The sequence below is a fragment of the Eutrema salsugineum genome, unplaced genomic scaffold (genome assembly GCF_000478725.1).
Source record: "Eutrema salsugineum unplaced genomic scaffold, Eutsalg1_0 scaffold_6, whole genome shotgun sequence".
NCBI classification, from domain to species: Eukaryota; Viridiplantae; Streptophyta; class Magnoliopsida; order Brassicales; family Brassicaceae; genus Eutrema; species Eutrema salsugineum.
Window position 1 is genome coordinate 10,470,883 of NW_006256547.1, and position 20,870 is coordinate 10,491,752.

Consider the following 20,870-nt stretch of genomic DNA (forward strand, 5'->3'; position numbering starts at 1 on the left):
GTTTTTAGTAAATTACTCTCATCTCTTCGAGGTTACTCATAACACTTTCCATCTACTATAAAATGTAAAAATGAGAATAACCTGTAGAGTTGCACTCAGAAATTTTATTTTATCTTCTTTCCGCTCTCCTCATATGACCAATTACATGCATTATTTGACGTCTTTATGTTATCGGGTTTTAGGTACTTCTTAAAAGTTACAACATTTCTTGCTTTGAGCGATTGTGGGCTGTTTCATGAGATTTTTTGTTTTTTTTAATAACATAAGATTTTTTTAAAAACTCTAGAACTTTAATTGCCGACTAATTGTGAGGGTCTTCGTTCTCACTCACAAACTAATTTGAAGAAATCGGGTATATCTCTCACTCTATTTTTGTTTTAAATTAAGTTGGTACTTGAATTGTTTCAGAAAGAATTCTTGATTTGTGCTACGAAAATGTCAGTTCGGATGTGTCTTAATCTGAATCCGGTCACTTCATTAACTTTGGTTGATCGGAGATATGTGAAAACTTCTTTGTCAGTTTGATCTATATTTCTTTCACTTCGCTTAGGCATGCTGGAGTGTATGGGCTTATACTGAAGAGATTTCACCCTCGATGGCACTTCTTTGAGCATGGAGGTCTTAAAGCATTTTGCTAGAAATGCACAACAGAAAGGATAAAGGCTTCAACATGAATTGGTTCCAAAGTGAGTTTTCCACTCCTTTGTATTATTAGAAGTAATATACACACAAAATGCATATTATTTTAAGATTTTTGTCGTTTCCGTTGGCATAACATATGAAGCTATACTGTTTCTGGCTTACAATTGCAGAGACTTGATTGTTTTCCTTTGCAATAACCATATGTTGATCAATAGCTAAATGCATGTTTTTATTTTTTTTTAAAAAGGGTAACGCTTGAAGTAATGGAAAAAAGGGAAAAAGGAAACTTTTAAATTAGGAGTAGAAACTAGAAATTCTCCAAAGAAATTGTGGAAAGTGGCAAGACGAAGGATTGTGTAACAGCAAGTGAAACTGGAGATGATGAGGAGACATGTAGAAAAAACTCAAAAGTTGTCTATCTGCTCTAGACTACCATTATTATTATTGTTGAAGAATCCAATAAAAGGGGAATGCTTTTCACGTCTCATTGGCTAACGAGAAGGTGAGCTCATCACCCAAATTCAAGTGTATGATCTTTTAAATTGATCTGTGTGGTTTTATGAGAAGATAGAAAAGAAATTTGGTCATCATTGTGGGTTCATATGATTAACATATTCATATTTTTTTTCAATTTCTATAGGTTATATTGAAGTCTTACTTTAATGAATGAGTTTTCCACCGTAGACGCAAAAGACAGGTAGAGGAGAGAATGGATGATATTATTGATATCTTTCACAAATTTTTCACATATTTTCTCTTGAATGGGTTATACTTCTCTTTGCTGTCAAGATTACTGAATTTTTCTCTTAAATGTTGTCACTCTTAACAAAAAGGCTCAAACAGAGTTTGTTAAACTTGTTTCTTTTGGTAGATAGTGGCTTAGTGCATGGAGAACTTGTCTGACTAAAAGTGTCTTAACAATGAACTTATGTTTCTTTTCTCTGTTCTTTAATTACAGAACTGTGTCTCTACATATTAGTTTGGGTTGTTATCTCCCTTTCCAAATTACAATTTTAAAGGTTGCTATTACTCATAAGTTTCTTATGCAAGAAAATTATAAAAAATGGCTACACAACATTCAGATGGCATACCAAACTAAAATAAACATAATGCCAACCCCTTAATTTATGTACCAAAGTTTATTAAACGTAAATGTTAAGATCAAAGAAATCACAAATGCATCAACACAACATACTGAAAAAAACATTAGAAAACAATAAAAAGACCAAAGAATATGAAAAAAACGAGTTAAAAAACAATTAATTATTTTTAGTAATCTTATGGATACACAATAACATCAAAGAGCTAACATCAAACCAATAAATAAATAAGAAGGGATATAATTTATGAGATCAAAATCCGCACATATGCGCGGGTACTCATCATCTAAGTATATAATAGAGAACTTATAAAAAAGTTTAAGGCTTAGATACATTACCGAGTATTGAGGGAGAAGATACCAGACTGAGATTCTCGGGTCTTGGTAAATGGGCTTACGGCCGAAGATAATTCTTTTTGCAGCCAGTTTTAATTTGTAACTGATCAATATAAAATCAAATAAAGTCAAGCTGAAAACTCTCCTCATGAATACAGAATTAATGCAAATTTATTGAGAACTTCTGTAACCACTCCTCTCTATAATGGATGATTCTGATTAATGACCATTAATCTCCTTATTTTATACTTACATAATTTTTTTTTTCATTCTTTTATATAAAGGAAAAAACAATCTCTTCACTTTTTTACATACTTTTTTTTCTAAATTTTTATATGAGAGTACAACACAGAAATAGTTTTTTTTTCAGATTTTGTTATTCAGTGATGTAAAATAGTCTAGAAGCAGTTTTATCCTGGGATTCAGAATGTCATGCAACAGTCACACTACAGATCGTGAACAATTCTTGGGTTCACCCCTAGGGGTGAACCTCATTATTCACCCCCTTCTATTATAACCAATTAAAATATGCCATTTAAGATTTAAAATAAATGAATATTATTTTCATAAAACAATTAAGGTAAGTTGACTTTTTTTTCACAGACAATTAAAAATTTAATATTATTCAAAATATGCCATATAAGATTTAAAGTGAATTAAAAAAAATAAAAATAAAAACAAAATAGAAAAACGAATTAATAATAAAAAATCAAAATTTAATTTTTAAATTTTAAACCATAATCCTTATACCCTAAACTGTAATATATAAATTAAAAAAAAAACTAAACCCTAACTCCTAAACCCAAATATTTATTTTTAAAAAAAAAATAGAAATAAAAACTAAACCCTAAACCCTAAACCAAATATTTAAAAAATTAAAAAATAAAAACTAATTCCTAAACCCTAATCCCTAAACCCAAATATTAATTTTAATAATATATATTTGGATTTAGGGTTTAGGATTTAATGTTTGTTTTTTATTATTAAAATTAATGTTTGGATTTAGAGATTAGGGTTTAGGATTTAGTTTTTATTTTTCAATTTTTTTAAAAATTTAATGTTATGCTTGGGTTCACTATTTTAATTTAGGGTTTAGTTTTTTTCATATTAGAAAAGAAAATTTAAAATATGTTATTTTGACAAATTACTTTAATTAATTTTATTATTTAGCTGATTTTTATTGGTTAAAATAAGAAAAAGTAAATAAACGAATAATTTTAATAACTAAATCAAATTATTTCATTTGAATAATATTAAATTTTTAATTGTCTGTGATAAAAAAGTCAACTTACCTTAATTGTTTTATGAAGATAATATTCATTTATTTTAAATCTTAAATGGCATGTTTTGATTGGTTAAAAAACAAGGGGGTGAATGAAGAGGTTCACCCCTAGGGGTGAACCCAAGAATTGTTCACAGATCGTTCAAAGAATTAAGGAAAGAGATTCGTCTGGATTCTGCAAATCTTCTTCTTAACTCTTTGGTCCATCATTGTATTATGAATATCGATTTGTTTATGTAATTTCCTTATAAATTATTCCAATGCCTTATTGTTTTTTTTTTAGGTTAGAATTTCGTTGGAGTTCATCTCTAATTTTTATTATTGCATCAATAACTCTTGCTGTTCTTCTAAATTTACATAAAAAAAAATGAAGCCATAATAACTTCCTTACGTGAAACTGCTTTCAAAGGCTTCATAGCGCTTCAACTTCATAATCAGCAATAAAGCCAGTTGCCACATATTCTTCTAAACTCTAAACTTTTTAATATGCATCATTTCACCTGGATAGTCGAGTATCTTCTTGATATATCGTATTCCAATAATCAAGATTATTAATTAAAACTTCAAGTTCATAAATGATGTTTGATTTTGATTCATGTTTAATATGGAAGATGTAAACAATAAAGTATATAAATTTTAGATAAAATAAAAACTTAAACTATTAAGAAGTACACATATGTTATTTTTATAAACCAATAATTATTAATATATAGATACATTAATATAACGATAAATTAATAAAATATCGTAGTCTCAGACATTATTAATTTGGAAAAGTTTTTATATTAGTTATTTGTATGAGAGAAATAATATATTTTCCAATTCTCTAAATCTCTATTTACTCTAATAGCTATGGCATCATTCCCAAACCGATGCAGCAAAGTAGATATGAAGCATTCGATCTCAGTATGGGGATATTGCAAACTGTACCATGGCTGCATTCGAGATGCTTATTTTGCATCGAGAAGAAGCCCTCCACCGGCCACATCCTGAAACTTTTGCAGCTGTTGCTGAATATTGTAGTTGATGGCACCTTTCGTAAGTCTATTGAGGAGAGATTCTATAATACAAAAATTAAGGATCCAATGGTTATAGGCTTATGTCAAAATACGACATTTTTGCAAAGTGTCTACTTGCCAATTCTGTAACTCAAACTCATGAAAATGCTTTCGAGTGAGGATATTAACGAATTACATAGAAAAAAGGAAAAAACACCAATATCCTGACCTACTAATTGTATATCATATGTAACATGTTTCTTTCTCCCTCCTCCTTAATCGAACTCATGAGGTGGAACATAGCCCCACGAACCAAACAAGCTAACACGATCAGGCATGTAACATCATTCTTGGTTCAATTTCTTGACACAGTCAACAAAACATTTTATAATACATAATAATGAGATTCACGTGAAATATATTTTTTTTTGGTAAAAAAAACCCCACAAGTATAATGAAGAAATTCATTGTAGAATAGTGTTTGGTAGGATAAATCTATGAATATTGGCAGTATGGACCAGTTGAAAGATCCCAATCCGCAAATAGACTTTTCCACTGACCTACTCTAAGAGGAACACTCACTTGGTACTAACTTCCTAAAAGGGAAATATTTCATGAACACTAACTTCCTTGAGGCAAAGCTTTCGGATGCATCATCATATGGGTGGAAAGGAATAATAGTGGGAAGAGACTTACTAAAATATAAGTTGGGGAAAGCTATTGGCAACGGGAAAACAACAAGCATCTGGAAAGAGAGTTGGATATCCACATCCCAAATCTACAAACCCATCGGCCCAGCCCCGGAACACGTCTACAAACTGAAAGTTTCAGACTTAATCAATGAAGACACAAAAGAATGGAAAGTAGATATGATCCGAGAGATCTTACCCGAGTTTGAAACTGAGATAAAGTGCATCAAATTAAGTCATACGGATGTGGAAGATAGAATCATCTGGACGTCGCAAACTTCGGGAATCTACACGATAAGATCAGGTTATCACGCGTCAATGCCAAAACCGATCATGAACACACTATCTTCAGATTTTCTTGAAGTGTTCGATTGGAATAAGAAAATCTGGCATGAATCCTGTTCAGAGAAATTAAAACTCTTCCTTTGGAAGCTTGTGAAAGGAGCATTACCTTTAGGGGACAATCTCGTCAAGAGGAAAGTCATCCAGGTCTCATCTTGCATTCACTGTGGAGCTCCGGAATCTGAGGTACACTTATTCTTCCATTGCCCCTTCGCCTTGGAAATATGGAACCAGATACCCTGCTCGATCCCAATCAACACGACCCAGTTTTTGGATGTTATATCCGGTATCAGATCCACGCGCTGTTTGATATGCCTTCCTCCTACGGGTGTTGGACGAGGACCTCTCTTCCCCTGGATCTTATGGAACATCTGGACATCTCGAAACAGAAGAATTTTCAATGAGAGATCGTTCACTCCCTTAGAAACAATTTCCAACACAATCAAAGGAGCCAGAGAATGGCAATTAGCTCAACCGGAGAAGAAATCATTACCTGTTTCAACGAGGAGATCATGGAACCTTCCAATCCCGACGAGCTCGATCCGATGTTATGTTGATGGATCATGGAACAGTGCATCTCTAACAGCAGGGTTGGGTTGGATATTCAAAGATGAACACGGAAACACCCTGCTCCAGGGATCGGAAGCACATGCACTGGTGGGATCTGCTCTGGTAGCAGAAAGCATGGCTCTTCGAAGATCGCTGCAAATCGCCTCAGATCTGGGACTACACCGTGTGTGGGTAGCTCTAGATTCCGAAACACTTATCAAGAGCATCAAATTGAAGGACAACATAGCTGAGATCTATGGATTGCTGCAAGATATCGAGAAGATGAAAGACTATTTTGATGTAATCGATTTTGTGTCCATTCCCCGTGAAGCCAATACCTTGGCTGATAATTTGGCAAAAAACTGTATGCAGGCTTTTTCAGAGACCCGGGCCCTTCATGGGCCGACCCGTTTTTAATTAAATGAAGGAAAATTTTGATAAAAAAAAACACTCACTTGATACAGTATTACAAAATTTGTTCCATATAAGAAACATTTGAAGATAAATACGTGAATCCAACCAATAACTTCTTTTGTATTGAAAACATGAGTACAAATCCACTGAAAAATGTCTTAATGCAATAAATTAACTGTGTTAAAAAAATATCTAAAAATCCAACTTCATCCTATAGGGTCTTTGGAATCTTTTAAGTGTTGATCATAATAAAAGCTTCCCCCTTCTAAATATCTTTCCAAAACTTATTTGATCCTGATAAACGTCATTTGTGGTTGTATCTACTATGTACAGTATCTGTTAATTTGGTCGATTTTATCGACAAACATTTTGTTTACAAGAGAATAAAAGAAAGCTAATTTGCCAGACTTAGGGTTTGCGAGAGGCAGTAAATTCTCTCATTTAAAGTTTTGAACGTCAAGATTAAGAACATGCAACTTAATACTGAGAATATTATGGTTCGATTTTGACAATGCACATACACACCCCTTGCTTCCATTTAGCAAAATTATCTATGCTTCTTATGCTTGGGCAGGTGTTCAACAAAACAATGAAAGAAAAGTATTGCAGTTGGTGGATCCAAATACATAGGAAAGAAGACTTTAGTTTGACGTTTTAATAATGTGTTGCTCTCTCATGGAAGAGTGCAACACATGGATTAATCCGGATTTCGGTATTTGATTTGTTCAGGTTGATTGATTCAAATATAATAGGGAAAAAGATTGTACAATTCCTTTACTTTTCAATAGTGTTTTCCTTATTTCTGATCATAAATAACAATACCCAAAATAAAACTTCTATTATGATTGGATTAGATTCGGATATGGTTTGGTTTTTGGATCGATTTGCAATAAGCGAGTCAATCCGGATTGAACACCCTGATTTTTCAGGTAATGAAAAAACCCTTCAGGTAAGAGCCAGCTTTTTCAGGCAACAAAACATTTATAAATCGAGAAAATGGTTAAAAAACCCTGAATTTTCGAATTTGGACCATTTAAAGCATGAACTTTCGCTTGAACAGATTAAATCATCAATTTATGTTGACCTTTTATTTAAATCACATATGTTTGTTGACTGAGCCAAATTAGTCATGTCGTTAAATTGCTTAACGGAATGATTAAACAGAGTTAAAACACCGTTGTACGGCTCCGTTAAGTGAAACGACGGTGGCAATACAGTTATGTAATAGTATTATATATATTAACTTTGTATATTATATAAGAAAATCGAATTTGGCACAATGGTCTCTGACTCTGATTATTATCCCTAGATCGTGGGTTCGACCCCATAAATCAACTCTATTTTTTTTTTTTTTGAAAGAATGTAAAATTTATTCACCTTAAAAAACTGCTTTTTTACATCAGAGTGCATCGTTTTTTAATTGAAAGAGAGCTGAAAGAGAACAATTTAAAAAACAATGGCTATGTTATCTTGTCGCAAACCAAAGTTGCAGAGCATCCTCAAACCTCCGATCACCCAAGTCCCTAATAGATTGGATCCGGCAGCGAATGAGTTTGTCAATGAGATGTATCATAGAGCAAGCTGTTCGGGGAGCTTCTCCATGACATCGATTATTACGCTCTCTCCAAATACAATGAATTGCAGCTTAGCGCAGCAGAAACAGAGCATTACGATCAGGCTGATTTGCAGAGATGAGGTGAACCAGGTCTTGCCAAACAACTGAGAAGCTACTCTTGAGCAGTTCCTTTGTTAAAGCAGACCAAACTTCGGCAGAATAAGAGCAAGCAAAAAACAGGTGATTTCGCGATTCGAGTGGAGAGTTGCAGAGCACACATGACGCGTTCGCCCCAACGTTCCACTGTTGCATTCGATCACCTGTTGAGAGCCGATCATGGGTTGCTAGCCATGAAAATACTGAAAACTTTGGCGTAGAGTGCTTGAACCAGACGCCTGAAGACCAGGAGATTCTACCTGCTTCCTGTCGAATAAGCAACCAAGTGTCCTTCGAGCTAAAGCCTGATTTGAACGAACCAGTTTTGCTCTTCCACATCGCAATATCACTCGCACCTGGCTTGAGTGTTATTAACTGGTTGTGAAGAACATTCTCAATCTCATTAAGAACCTCATTCCGATGTCGTCTTCGTCTTCGGCGAGTCAACGAAGCAATCGTCGCAGTAGCAGGAATACCCATATCAATGATACCACGAGGCCCAGTAATGTCAATGATTCTACCCAAATCAGACCAAGTGTCAAACCAAAAATTTGTTGTGTCACCTCCTTGAATATCCATTCGATGGAATGAACTCGCGAGCGGTCGATACTTGAGAACCTTTCTCCACATCCAAGACCCAGCCTTAGTATCGACATCAACAGACCAGAAGGTACCTTTTTGAATAAGGTATGTCTAAATCCACTTTACCCAGAGCGAAGAATGAGATGAGACAATGCGCCAGATCAGCTTTAAACAGCAAACCGTATTAACTTCTTTGAGAGGTCGAAGACCCAAACCTCTTTCTGTTACAGGTCGACAAACATCTTCCCATGCCATTTTAGTTTTCTTCAGATTAAGTTCAGGACCAGACCAAAGAAAAGCTGAACACAGCTAATCAATTTCCCGTAGACATTCGTGTGGCAGTCGAAATACTGAACAAAACAGAGCGGATTAGCTGTAAACGACCTCTAATCGATAATGCGCGAGTGGTCCATGAGCCAATACGTTTTCGAATCTTTTCCAATAATGGCTGATAATCATTCCGCGTCATCTGCTTGGTGAGCAACGGTAAGCCGAGATAACGGACCGGTAACTGTCCCATCTCGAAGTGAAATCTATTATGTAGCTCAGTACGAACCGATTCAGTAACACCGGCAAGATACATAGTCGACTTTTCCATGCTGATTTTAAGACCTGAAATTCTCGCAAACTCCTCAAAAACCTTAATAATACCCTCAACTGATCGCACTTTCCCATCAGTTAGCACCATGATATCATCTGCAAAACTTAGGTGAGTAAGACCTAAATTTTTGCACTTGGGATGGTAACCAGACTGACTAATAGAAGCAGCCTTATCCAGCATTTTCGACAACACGTTCATGTTGATCACAAACAGATAGGGCGATAGCGAGCATCCTTGCCGTAACCCTCGACTGCTACGAAAAAAACCCTGCAAGTTCTCCATTAATCTGAACCGAGAAAGACGCTGTAGTGATACAGAGAGAAATCCAATGAATAAAAATCTCAGGAAAGTTCATAGCCCTAAGCGCATTGAGGACGAAAGACCATTGCACCGAGTCGAAAGCTTTCGAGATATCGATCTTGATGGCACAGCAAGCAGAGATAGAATCCTTGTGATAATCCTTTACTAGTTCAGTGGCTAAGAGGAGATTCTCAATAAGAAGCCGATCCTGGATAAAAGCTGACTGATTCATAGCAATGAGCTTAGGAAGAATACACTTGAGTCTATTTGCTATGATTTTTGAGATGACTTTGTAGATGACATTGCAGCAAGAAATGGGGCGATAGTCTTTCATCTCTACTGCAGAAGTTTTCTTCGGGATTAAAGCTAAGATAGTGGTGTTGACACCCTTAGGTAAAAATCCCTTCTGAAAGAATGATTGTACTGCGATGAAAAATTCCTTACCAACAACAGACCATACAGCCCTATAGTACTCAGCATTGAAACCATCAGGTCCCGGGGATTTGTTACTTGGCATAGCAAATAGAACCTTAGTGATTTCTTCTTCAGTAACCGTACTCACCAAAAAATTCCTGTCATCATCCGAGCATTTAAATCGCAGGAGATCCTCCAAAACATCCTGCGAAGTTCCCTCAAAGTCAGCGGGAACATGCTGCAAAAACTCTCTAAAGAAACCCTCCGCTTCAGCCTTAATCTCCTCAGTTGTCGATACCAGAAGTCCATCACGTCGTTTAATCTCTCGAATAGAATTTACCGACTCACGCGCAGTCACTCCTTTATGAAAGATTTTGTTATTTCCATCAACCACCTTCAGCCAATGAATCTTAGATCGCTGTTTTAAAAATTTTTCCTCCAACCTCAAAATGAAATCTCATCTTTGATAAGCAATCTTCCTCCTCCAGAAGCTGTGTCGAAGGACTAAAAGCATTTGCCTCCTGTTTCTCACAAAGAGTTTTAAACGCCTCCTTTGTCTTTCTCGTCAGGTTCCCCATTCGTGTTCTTGCCAAGGATCGAATCAAAGGTTTGAGAGCTTTTACTTTTTTTTTGTGAAGCGAAACATTGAGGATGTCGAACAGAATATAGGTTGGGTATTACCCCAGAAACCCTCCACCATAGGTTTAAATTCCTCAAAATCCACCAGCGCATTGACAAACTTGAATGGACGTTTGCCCCCAGGTTGCTCCACATCTAAATGAACTCGACATTGCAGATGATCAAAGTATCCCCCTGCCTTAAAGACGCTATAAGACTGTGGAAAAGCTTGAGACCATCCTGAATTCTTTACAACTCTATCGAGTTTTTTCGAAATCATGCCCTCATCCCTCTTGTTACACCATGTAAAAACAGGGCCATGATAGGGTAAATCCTCCAAATGACAGTCACGAACCACTCCTTGAAAATCCCTCATACCCATTGTAAAAAATGGAGATTGATCGTAATCTGAATGCTCCTCCATATCAAGAATCTCATTGTAATCCCCCAGGCAAATCCATGGTTTCGATCGAATTATTGGGGAGTTGTGGTGATCCCTGATATCGCTCCACAACTCGCGTCTTTCCTCCATAAAATTTGAAGCGTAAAATGAAAGAGCAAAAGAACTCTTCTTCTCTTTCCTCCAGCTTCACTGAAGCTGTGATCATCTGACCACTTTTAAAAAATATCGTGACCCTCACCTTGGGACTCCAAACCACCCAGATGCGGGCAAGACGATTATATTCGTAGTTTGAAATTACCGACCAATCTCGAACTACAGATGCTGCAATCCTCATTGCTTTACCCTCCTGCACTCTAGTCTCCAAAAACCCTCCAAACTGAAAATCATGCTGCTGTATCCAGCTTTTAATAATGGAATGCTTAGATGATTTGTTTAAGCCGCGAACATTCCATACGAAACCCGACATAGATTAGTTTTGTGCCTTTGATCGTCTTCTACTTGAAGCACTAGATTTTGAATCTCTAGCACTAGAAGCAACTGAGTCAACCAAAGGTTTGTGTGCTGTTTTTGAAGCTCGAGGTAGGGAAGGTCTAGTTCCGGGACCCTCTTGCTTCTCCTTCTGTTTCTGTTTCATAAGGTGTTTAGTATGAATAACATCATCCCCAACCAATACATTAGAGGCCGCATCCACCTGCTCGTGATCAAGGTCAGTAACTTCCACTACCGCAATCTCATCACCTTGCTCTTCCAAATCGATAAGAGCACTAAACCTCGAAGGAGAAACCTTAAAATTACCCTCTGCCTCACCAGATTTCTCGCCACTTTTACTAATCTTTTTAGGCGAACACCACTCGCCTTCCTCTCTATCAGCAAGAACAGCTTGATCCTCTACTTCCCCACCACCCCGTTTTATTGCAGCCGGCTTGTGTGGAGGCTCTTTTGTAGAAATTTCTCCAGTGATGTCAATACTATCTGCTATAGAGACAGAAGAAGCCTCGACGAGAAGGGTGACACCGCCCTTATCTTTGCGAGAAGGGGACGATTGCTTCGCACCTTCCACATTACTCTTTGTTGACACTGTTTTTCCCCCTTGCAACATACAACCATCAACAAGATGACCCCATTTGTTACAATGTGAACATCTCGGAGGCAGCCACGGATATTCAAACTCTACAAAGGAATCAATTCCTTTCTCTGACGTGAACCGGTATTCCGTTGGTAAATCCTTGGTAAGATCAGCCTCCACAAAAACTTTTGCCTCGTCAAAGCTCTTACATACGATCGTGTCCGTGTGAAGTCTTGTTGGCTTCCCTACTGCGCTTGCAAGAAAACCCAATCCTTTTCCATGAAACAGCTTTTGCGGCATATTTTTGAGAGTTACCCACATCGGCATTACTTGAATAGCAGGCTGGGCTTCTTCTACCACCGGAGACCATTTCGACACCACCATAGGTACATTAGCGATATTCCACATACCTCGCCGAATGACTCTGGACAGCTTCGTCGCGAATCTTGAACTTCATTGTGGATTCATCCACTAAAAAGATTTCAACCTTTATGTTCGAATTTCCAACCGGCCAGATCTTATTAACGATCACATGTACTTTTGCAACATGTGGGGCTCGAGAAAGAAATTTCCCGACTAAGATCTCATCCCAAGAGGAACTGAACCCTCGATAATATCATCTGGAATTTCCACCAAAGGAGATCCATCAATCGTGGTAATCGACAAATCATGCTTAAACAAACCAGACTTAGTCTGAACGACAGAGGAGTATAGCGGCTTTGATGCTGGCTGAGAAACCAACAGAGTTGACAATAAAGAGTTCTCTGAAAGCGTGGTCGCGTCCACTACTTTCCCTTCACCTTCAATGAAACCTTGTTGATCACTAATTGCCAGAGGCTCCACACGATTATTCACCGATGGCGGAGGCGGAGAATCCTCCGGCACCGCCATGTTTGCGGCTGAAGAAAAACTCGAGAAAACCAAACCCTAATCGCCAAAAAATCGTCCTTGCCATGTCACCCTCTAAACTTTTTTTTCCTCTCGAAAAGTTCGATTAATCAACTCTATTTTTTTTAACTTAGGTTTAATAAAATGTGAAAAAATGAATTTGCTCTCATCTTCTTCCTCTACCTCGATGTTCTGTAACCTAATCTAAAATTTCCAAATCGATTTCACTTTTTCTTTTCCAATCTTCTATCTTCCTTGTTATCTCTCTCTCCTTCAAATTCTTTGAAGTTTGGGCTCTTGAATTTGAACTTATGAAATCTTTCTTCCTCTACAAATCTTCTACAATCAAATAAAGAATCTTTGACGACAAAATCTTCTGCAATTAAACTCAGACCTGTAGCAGGAGACTACCCATTCATTTACCAGTCAACTCGTGTAGGAAGAAGGAAGGGTTTGCGCAGAGAAAGGAAGAATGGATTTGGTAGAGAAGGCTTTGCTCGGAAGAAGAAGTTAATATGTTAGTTTGGGTTTTTGGTCTAAGAGCAAAAAAAAAAAATTAGTTAATTTCGGTAAGGATTGGAGCCAGAGTCCATTGTGCCAAGATCGATTTAACTAGTTAGTGTACATAGTTAATGTATATAATACTGTTGTAAAATTGTATTGCCCCACTCCACCGTCGTTTCACTTAACGGAGCCGTATAACGGTGTTTAACTGTGTTTAGTCATTCCGTTAAGCAATTTAACGATATGACTAATTTGGCTTAATCAACAAAAATATGTGATTTAAATAAAAAAACAACATAAAGTGATGACTTAATCTGTCCAAATGAAAGTTCATGCTTTAAATGGCCCAAATTTGAAAGTTCAGGTCTTTTTTGACCATTTTCCCTTTATAAATCTCTACTTCTTTGTATCCCACACTAAAAAAAAATATCCCCTTTGTTCGAAGTACCTTCTGTAAATTTTATATACAAAGTCGAATAATTACTACGAAGCGTTTGCAAATCTTAAATCTCGACATAAGAGTTCAATACTTTAGTAAAAAGTAAAAGAATTATCCGCTTTGTGCTCAGTACATGGCTGCTGCATTTAGTAATTATTATACAGAATTGATCTGAGCTGGCATACCTGGGACTTTGCAGGCAGCTGAATACTTTACGAGAGGAAAGGCAGTCGAATCCGAAGCCTTTTCCACCTGCTCCGAGACAGAGACGGACGCAGGCCTAGTATATGTTCCGGCATAAAGTCATGCCGTGTCAATATACCCACTAGTGGAGGTCTCTGCAATTGACACAAAGGAAATTGATACGAGAAAAGTACATAGAATGGCATATTTTTACTTTCTCTCTTAAAATCACTAATGAACCAAGAAACTTAGAGCTATCAGATACAGAGAGAAAACCAAGTGATGGTTCAAGTTTTCGTATAGAGTCCAAAAACTCTCTCAAAGCCCAAATGGCTATGATCTAAATTCAAAGGACACTAATCTGTTTTCCTAGCCATCTATTTATAGTATTTCTTAATTATTCATCTATATGTATCAAGCATCTCATATATTTGTGCCATCAGATAAGGTGATGATAACAGCCAAGGAAAAGGAGAAACTAAGATCACTTACATTGGAGATTGTTGGTATGACTAGTAAGTGCCTTAGGCCAACCTCACGGAAGACGACAAGAGCCTTTGCAAGTGACATCGTCTCCAAAACAGTGTAAGGTGAAGCATTTGTGAAAGGATGCAAATCCAAATACATATTCAACTCTTCCTCGCTTAATTCCACATCTCCTATTGTATCCGCTCTCCCAGAACCCTTCTTAGCAAACTCATCTGCCCGGAATTGGGCAAGGGTATTTGAGTCAAAAGTCACGGGAGTAGACAAGAATACTCGTTTCTTTAGCAAAGTCAGAATATGAGCCCGGAGAATTAGTCCATATAGAACAGGAGCTGAAGCGAGTGGCGGCCCATCAACTACAGGGAAGCCATTATGATTGGTTGTTTTGAGAACGTGTACAATAGTCTCGATTTTCTCGATGCCGTTGAAGACTTGAAGCGGACCTGAGACTACATCACCAACTATAAGCTGCCTCATGTAAGGCTCGGCATGGCTGTAGAGGTAAGGAAACCCTTTTATCTTCATGATGAGGTTGTAAATATTGGCATTGAAAGCATCAGCAACTGTTTTTGAAATCAGAAGGACCACCATCATCATAGGTAATAACAGCAGATTATTAGTAAGCTCAAGGAGAATAACACACAAGGAAACTGTCATCCTCATTGATCCGCCAAGAAAAGACGCAGCACCGAGCACAGCAAAAAGACCATGATTGAGATTTGAGTTTGAACCAAGCAGCATCCCTACAAACCGTCCATACGATGCTCCTGTTACGATTACGGGTACAAAGAGCCCTGCTGGAGCAACAATGCCATAGCTGAAGATACTGAGGAAGAAGCAGGTGACAAAAAATACGAGAATCGACAAATAATGGAACTCGAAGTCTGTGTTTTTGCTGAAAAGGTTTTTGATAGCATCGTCGTTTGTGTTGAAAATGAGGCTAGCTAGATCATTGTAGTGACCAGGTGGGCATTGGTATTTCTTAAAGTTGCCAGACCGGCCAATTGTAGGGCACTCCTCCAAGGCACCAGCAGGGCAAGGTTGGCATGACGCAAGAAATGGTAATCCGAAAAGAAGGCAGGACGTGGAAATCGATATTGCACAAGCGAGGAGGATTTTCCAAGCAACCCCTTTCCTGGACCAAAAAAAAAATGTTAACGATCAAGATTTCATTTACTTTGTGTATACATATTTGTGCGTATGTGTCTGTATGATAAATACATCCAAAAAGATAGCTTACTCATATATGTAGTTGTAAGCTCGCAGAACCTTCTCCAGCAGAAAGTTGTAAAAGCTTCCTAAAATACCACCGACAACTCCAAGGAGAAGAACAGAGAGTACATCCCCTAAATGATATGACGCATTTTCTGAATAGACATCAAACATTATCAAGCCTCCTTTACCAAATAAACCGCACTTTCCACTTAAACACACATCGATAAGAGCCCTGAGGACAACTGCCACAACAGCTGTTGAAAAGAAGGTTCTCCATAATAGTGCACTCCTCCACCTACACCGGAAAACCATCAATCCTAGCTTTTAATTAATCGTTTACAAAATGACAGTTTGAAGAAAACATATAGTGAACAGAAGACAAACAAAGAGCCAATTAGTCCAATGAATATTCCAACAATGAGCTTAAGTTAAGTTGACATTACCAAGATGACATCTCCTCAAGGGCGAACAAGACACCACCTACAGGAGCACGAAACGAGGCAGCAATACCAGCAGCTGAACCACAAGTTACAAGATCTCTTCGGTCTCTGTCATTGTTGAAGAATCTGAGCCATTTCCAGGTCAGCCGATATCTTTTGGAGCCGCCTTGACCAAGTACGGATGCAACACAAGCACCAGTGTGAACCATAGGCCCTGCTTTACCTATGAGAAGAGAAGCTGACACTGCAGATATGTTCCCAATGATCTGTATCCCAAGGAAAGAGAGGTTAAAATAAAATTTTTGACATAAACTTAAGCAATTTTCAAGTTTCAAGAATCTGCAAATGTTTACCTTAACTACCAAAGTCCGAATTGAGAATATCTCTGGTGCATCTACACCGTTCAAATAAGCCTTAACTTCCGGTATACCGGAACCTGCCGCAGCAGGCGCAACAAAAGCCGTAATCACCGAGGCAAAGAGAGTAAGAACCAAGTTGGTAACAGTGAAAACGAAAAATCCCATACTGAATCTGTGAAAACAATTTCAATTCTCCATTAACATTGCAAACAAACAGCGAGAAAAAAAGGAAGAGCAGAGAGCTACCTTCCCACTAACATCATGTTAGAAGTAATGACGAACTTTACTCCGGCGAGATTCTCGACGGCGAGATTGTTGGCGAACCCGATGAGACTAACAATAATACCAATGAAAAAACAAAGCAGCCACTTCATGAACACGTATTGGAAAATCTGTGTCTTACTACGAGCTCTCCAATCCTGCTTGAAGAAATCATTCTCCGCAATCCTAAATTGAGTAACAGAAACAAAATTAAGACCAAGGAAGAAGATAAAAGTTAAGGAAGAGGAAGCAATGCTTAGGAGGGAGATTTGGTACTCGTAATCGAGGCTTTCAATTGGACAGACATTGGAACCGACGATGGCCACTTGAGAGGAAGAGTTGGTTGCATGACGGAGGGAGGGAAGTAGCGGAACGGTGACAGAGACCTCCGTCGTGGAGTTCGGCATCTCCACGAGCGAACGCTTTGAATTCTCACAGCATCGGAGAGTTATAGTTTCTGCTAAAAGAATTGGGAAGATAATGATTGATCTTGGACTCTTCACTGCCTAGCGAGACATTTACAGGTTTGGTTATTTTTCAAGAGTGAATTAATTTTCTCCAATTGGATATGACTAGTTAATAGGAGGAGTAAATAATAATAATAATAATTTTTTTTATTTGAATATATAAATGTATTATATATAAATATAATTATAAATATGTTAACTAATATTTATAATTGTAAATCTATTCGTTGATTATACAATTACAAATAATAGTTATAATTATATATATTTTTAAAAAAATTAGAAATACATGATAAAAAATGGAGAATATTGTCTTTTTATTATAAAAATAACTTTTTAAATATTTTTAATTTTTAAAATAAATATTTATATCTACTCATAAATTCTGAAAATTCCAAAAAAAATATTATTCTAAAACATCATTTTAGAAAATACATATATTTAAAATTTATTTATTAATATATTATAAAAAAACGTGTTCTACAATTCTAGTGTTTTATAGAATTTGTTTTCTACTATTTGGTATAAGATCAATTGAGTATAGAATTGATATTCTACCATTTGTTTTATTTTCTATATCTCCGTACTTATAAAATATGTTATCTAGAACTTGTACTATAATTTACATATTCTAGAATATGTATGAGAAATTGTAATGAATAATAGTTTCTTGAGAGCAATTTGCAAAAATAAAAAGTATTTTTTTTTTTTACTTATCTGCAAAGATATTATACACCTCCAACTATCTAATCAACTACCATTCATTTTAAATCATAGCAGGGTAACTTTTTTTATCTGACACACTTTCATATCTCAACAATACTCTAACTTTTTTTTTTATTCTCAACACTTTAATTTCTGTCTTTCATATTCAGCATTTCAAATTTTGAAATCCATTCTCGTTCCTTTCAACAAGGTGGGGATTCCTTTCAACACCCAAATTCATATTCTAAAAACATCCATTTTTTTAAAACTTCTCATTTAACTCCACCCTCGACGAAAGATGTTTCTTTAATTTTGAATTACTCCTCGTCAAAGACACTCCCTGACACTTCACCACCTCTCATCGTATCATCTCCGTCAACTTTCTGTCATCCGTATTCTTCATCAGCGAGTATTGAAAGGTTTTTTTTGTTAACTTCTTCGATTTCTAGTTCTCTATAATCAACTTTACTTATAGTATTTCCGATTTTTGTTCACTGTATTCACCCATGTCTGTCGTCTTCTTCGTTGTTGTTGATATCTGGTTCTGTAGATCTAGAATAGTTAACTATTTTTATATGCATACCGAGTAAGTAGTAACTACATTGAATATCGTCATTCGTAATCGTCCACCTCTCTTCGTCTATAACAGATACAATAAATGGCTACTCTGTATTCAGTTAGTATACATAACTACCATGCACATATAACCAATTACTAATATAACTGTTGATAGTTAACTACTTTACAACAGTAATCAGTTTACAATAGCTAACTTTTTGCCATTTTTTCTTTGTAGGGATATGTGTTCTCTTCGACAATGTGAACCCACACCATTCACAAATAATGTTCTTCTCCAGATTCATAATGCACTCGTTGATGTCTTTGTAAAGGTTGCCAGAGAATATGCAGAAATGCTTGTTCATGTAAGGTTTCTAATTTCTGAAAATCTTAGAATAAGGACTACTAGTACATCATCACTTACCTGGTAGTCGATTATTTATAATATTAGGTTTAATTGTATTTTGGCGCTTCTTTTTTTTGGATTTTAAATCTACGTTTTATTTGACTAGGTATTCAATTTTTTTAGTCGTTTGGGTTTATTACTTGTTTACTCGTTTATTAGTAATCAACTATTTTTAGTAGCTGTTTATCAATAGCCAATTACCATCTTTTGTTAGCCATTGGATTTCTTTTGTTGGAGATTTGATGATAGTCAACTACTAATAGTCATTAATCATCATCTTTCTATGTACTTCAGTAGTCAACATCATAAATTGGTCATATTTTTATGTATTCAGTAATTATGTGATGAGTAGGTTACTAGAGAGAATCTTCACCTTAGGCAATGAACCGGAGAACAAGAAGGTCAACTCATACTTTCAGCTGAATTATCTTGACACAATAAGTTTTGCATTAGAAGAAGACCATATGGGCTGACCTCGTCCCAATTCGGAAAACTTATATGACCAAATAGAGTTAGCTCTCCCTTTTTGTAAAATCTTTCTATCCTCTATCTCATTCTCTGTACTTGTATTTCATTAAAATATAAAAATAGTTTTATTCACAGAAATAGAAAAAAATAGCTGACTACTAAATTCATACACATGTATAAGAAAAATAGTTGAGTACTACATTCATACACATGCATAATAAATATCTCATAAAATAATTAACTAATAATTTAAAATTTAATAAAAACACTTTTAGATCTAATAGTCAGCAATATTCATACACATATACAAAAAAATAACTAACAAAGTAGTTAACTACTACAATCACACACATGTACAATAACTATCTCACAAAGTAGTTAACTATTACATTCATACACATATGAATAATAACTATCTCACAAAGCAGTTAACTACTATATTCACACATATCTACAATAACTATCTCATAAAGTAGTTAATTACTACATTCACACACATCTGCAATAGCTATCTCACAAAGTAGTTAACTACTAGAGTCACATACATGTACAAGAACTATATCACAATGTAGTTGACTATTAGTAGTCGTCTACTATAAATATATGAACACAACAAGCAAAAAAATTAGAATTGAAAAGACAGCTATACCCAAGTGATAGGTGACTACTTGGTATATATCTATTTACCTTCAACTTGGTGAAAACATAGAAAGTATTGTCCACAATAATTTTAGAGTGAAAGGATGTTCATCTGAGGTGAATGCAGTTTTTTAATGAAAATAGTCATCTAGTACATAACTGCATATTCTGAGCAAATGAATTTTTCATGAAAATGACGTCTATAGTGAAGTGATAGGTGACTAGTTGGTATATGTCTATTTACCTTTAACTCGGTGCAACCATAGAAAGTATCGTCCATAATGTCTTGCACTTTCAAAATGAGAGGATGTTTGACTGAGGGGGATGCAATTTTTTTTATGAAAATAGTCGTCTACTATATAACCGCATACTCTGAGCAAATAATTTTCTATGGAAATAGTCATTTATACTGAAGTGATAGGTGACTAGTTGGTATATGTCTATATACCTTCAACTTGGTGCAACCCTAGAAAGTATCGTTCATAATGTCTCACATTTTCAGAGGTAGAGTCTAAGGTGGATGCAACTTTTTTTTTTATAAAAATAGTCGTCTACTACATAACCGCATACTCTAAGCAAATATTTTTTTTTAAGAAAAAAGTTAACTATTGGCATAGAGTTAACCCAGATTTCAAATGATTTGACCGAAATGAGCACTGTGTATAATTTCTTTCAAAAATACGAATCATAAAGCTAAATCGCAAAACTAGCTTAATCAAATCGGCTCTGCAATTCCTAAAATTCGGCTCCGTCCGAACATTATATTTTGTTCAATAAAAGAAGCAGAGACGAAGAAGAAGAGAAGA

General features: G+C 36.0%; 1 protein-coding gene, 1 long non-coding RNA gene and 1 pseudogene across 3 annotated transcripts; all 3 read right to left on the minus strand.

The window, feature by feature from the left end:
* Positions 1-1,930: 1,930 nt before the first annotated feature.
* Positions 1,931-6,251, minus strand: LOC18012875. Of its 2 annotated transcripts, XR_002897646.1 has the most exons (6): positions 5,882-6,251; positions 5,498-5,759; positions 5,246-5,333; positions 5,054-5,175; positions 4,290-4,419; positions 1,931-2,180 (listed from the first exon to the last, which is right to left on the minus strand). It is a non-coding gene; the product is annotated as an uncharacterized LOC18012875 (long non-coding RNA). The 2 variants fall into 2 exon arrangements; XR_002897645.1 differs by lacking the exon at positions 1,931-2,180 and having other exon boundaries at positions 4,061-4,419.
* A 1,745-nt stretch (positions 6,252-7,996) lies between these two features.
* Positions 7,997-18,916, minus strand: LOC112083476 (annotated as a pseudogene).
* LOC18012876 (putative chloride channel-like protein CLC-g) lies at positions 13,807-17,292 on the minus strand. Its single transcript, XM_006395920.2, has 7 exons — positions 17,098-17,292; positions 16,807-17,007; positions 16,555-16,732; positions 16,205-16,467; positions 15,787-16,056; positions 14,553-15,681; positions 13,807-14,215 (listed from the first exon to the last, which is right to left on the minus strand). Exons 1-7 carry the CDS (start codon positions 17,226-17,228, stop codon positions 14,090-14,092), a joined length of 2,298 nt encoding a protein of 765 aa, XP_006395982.1. The 5' UTR covers positions 17,229-17,292; the 3' UTR covers positions 13,807-14,089.
* Positions 18,917-20,870: the final 1,954 nt, after the last annotated feature.

Excerpts from the sequence above, each read along its gene's own strand:
- LOC18012876 (XM_006395920.2), bottom strand. The coding sequence starts at position 17,228 with ATGCCGAACTCCACGACGGAGGTCTCTGTCACCGTTCCGCTACTTCCC. Across the intron at positions 17,008-17,097 it reads ATTGAAAGCCTCGATTACGA|GATTGCGGAGAATGATTTCT; the intron begins GTACCAAATCTC and ends TACTCAATTTAG. Across the intron at positions 15,682-15,786 it reads GCTTACAACTACATATATGA|GAAAGGGGTTGCTTGGAAAA; the intron begins GTAAGCTATCTT and ends TTTTTGGTCCAG.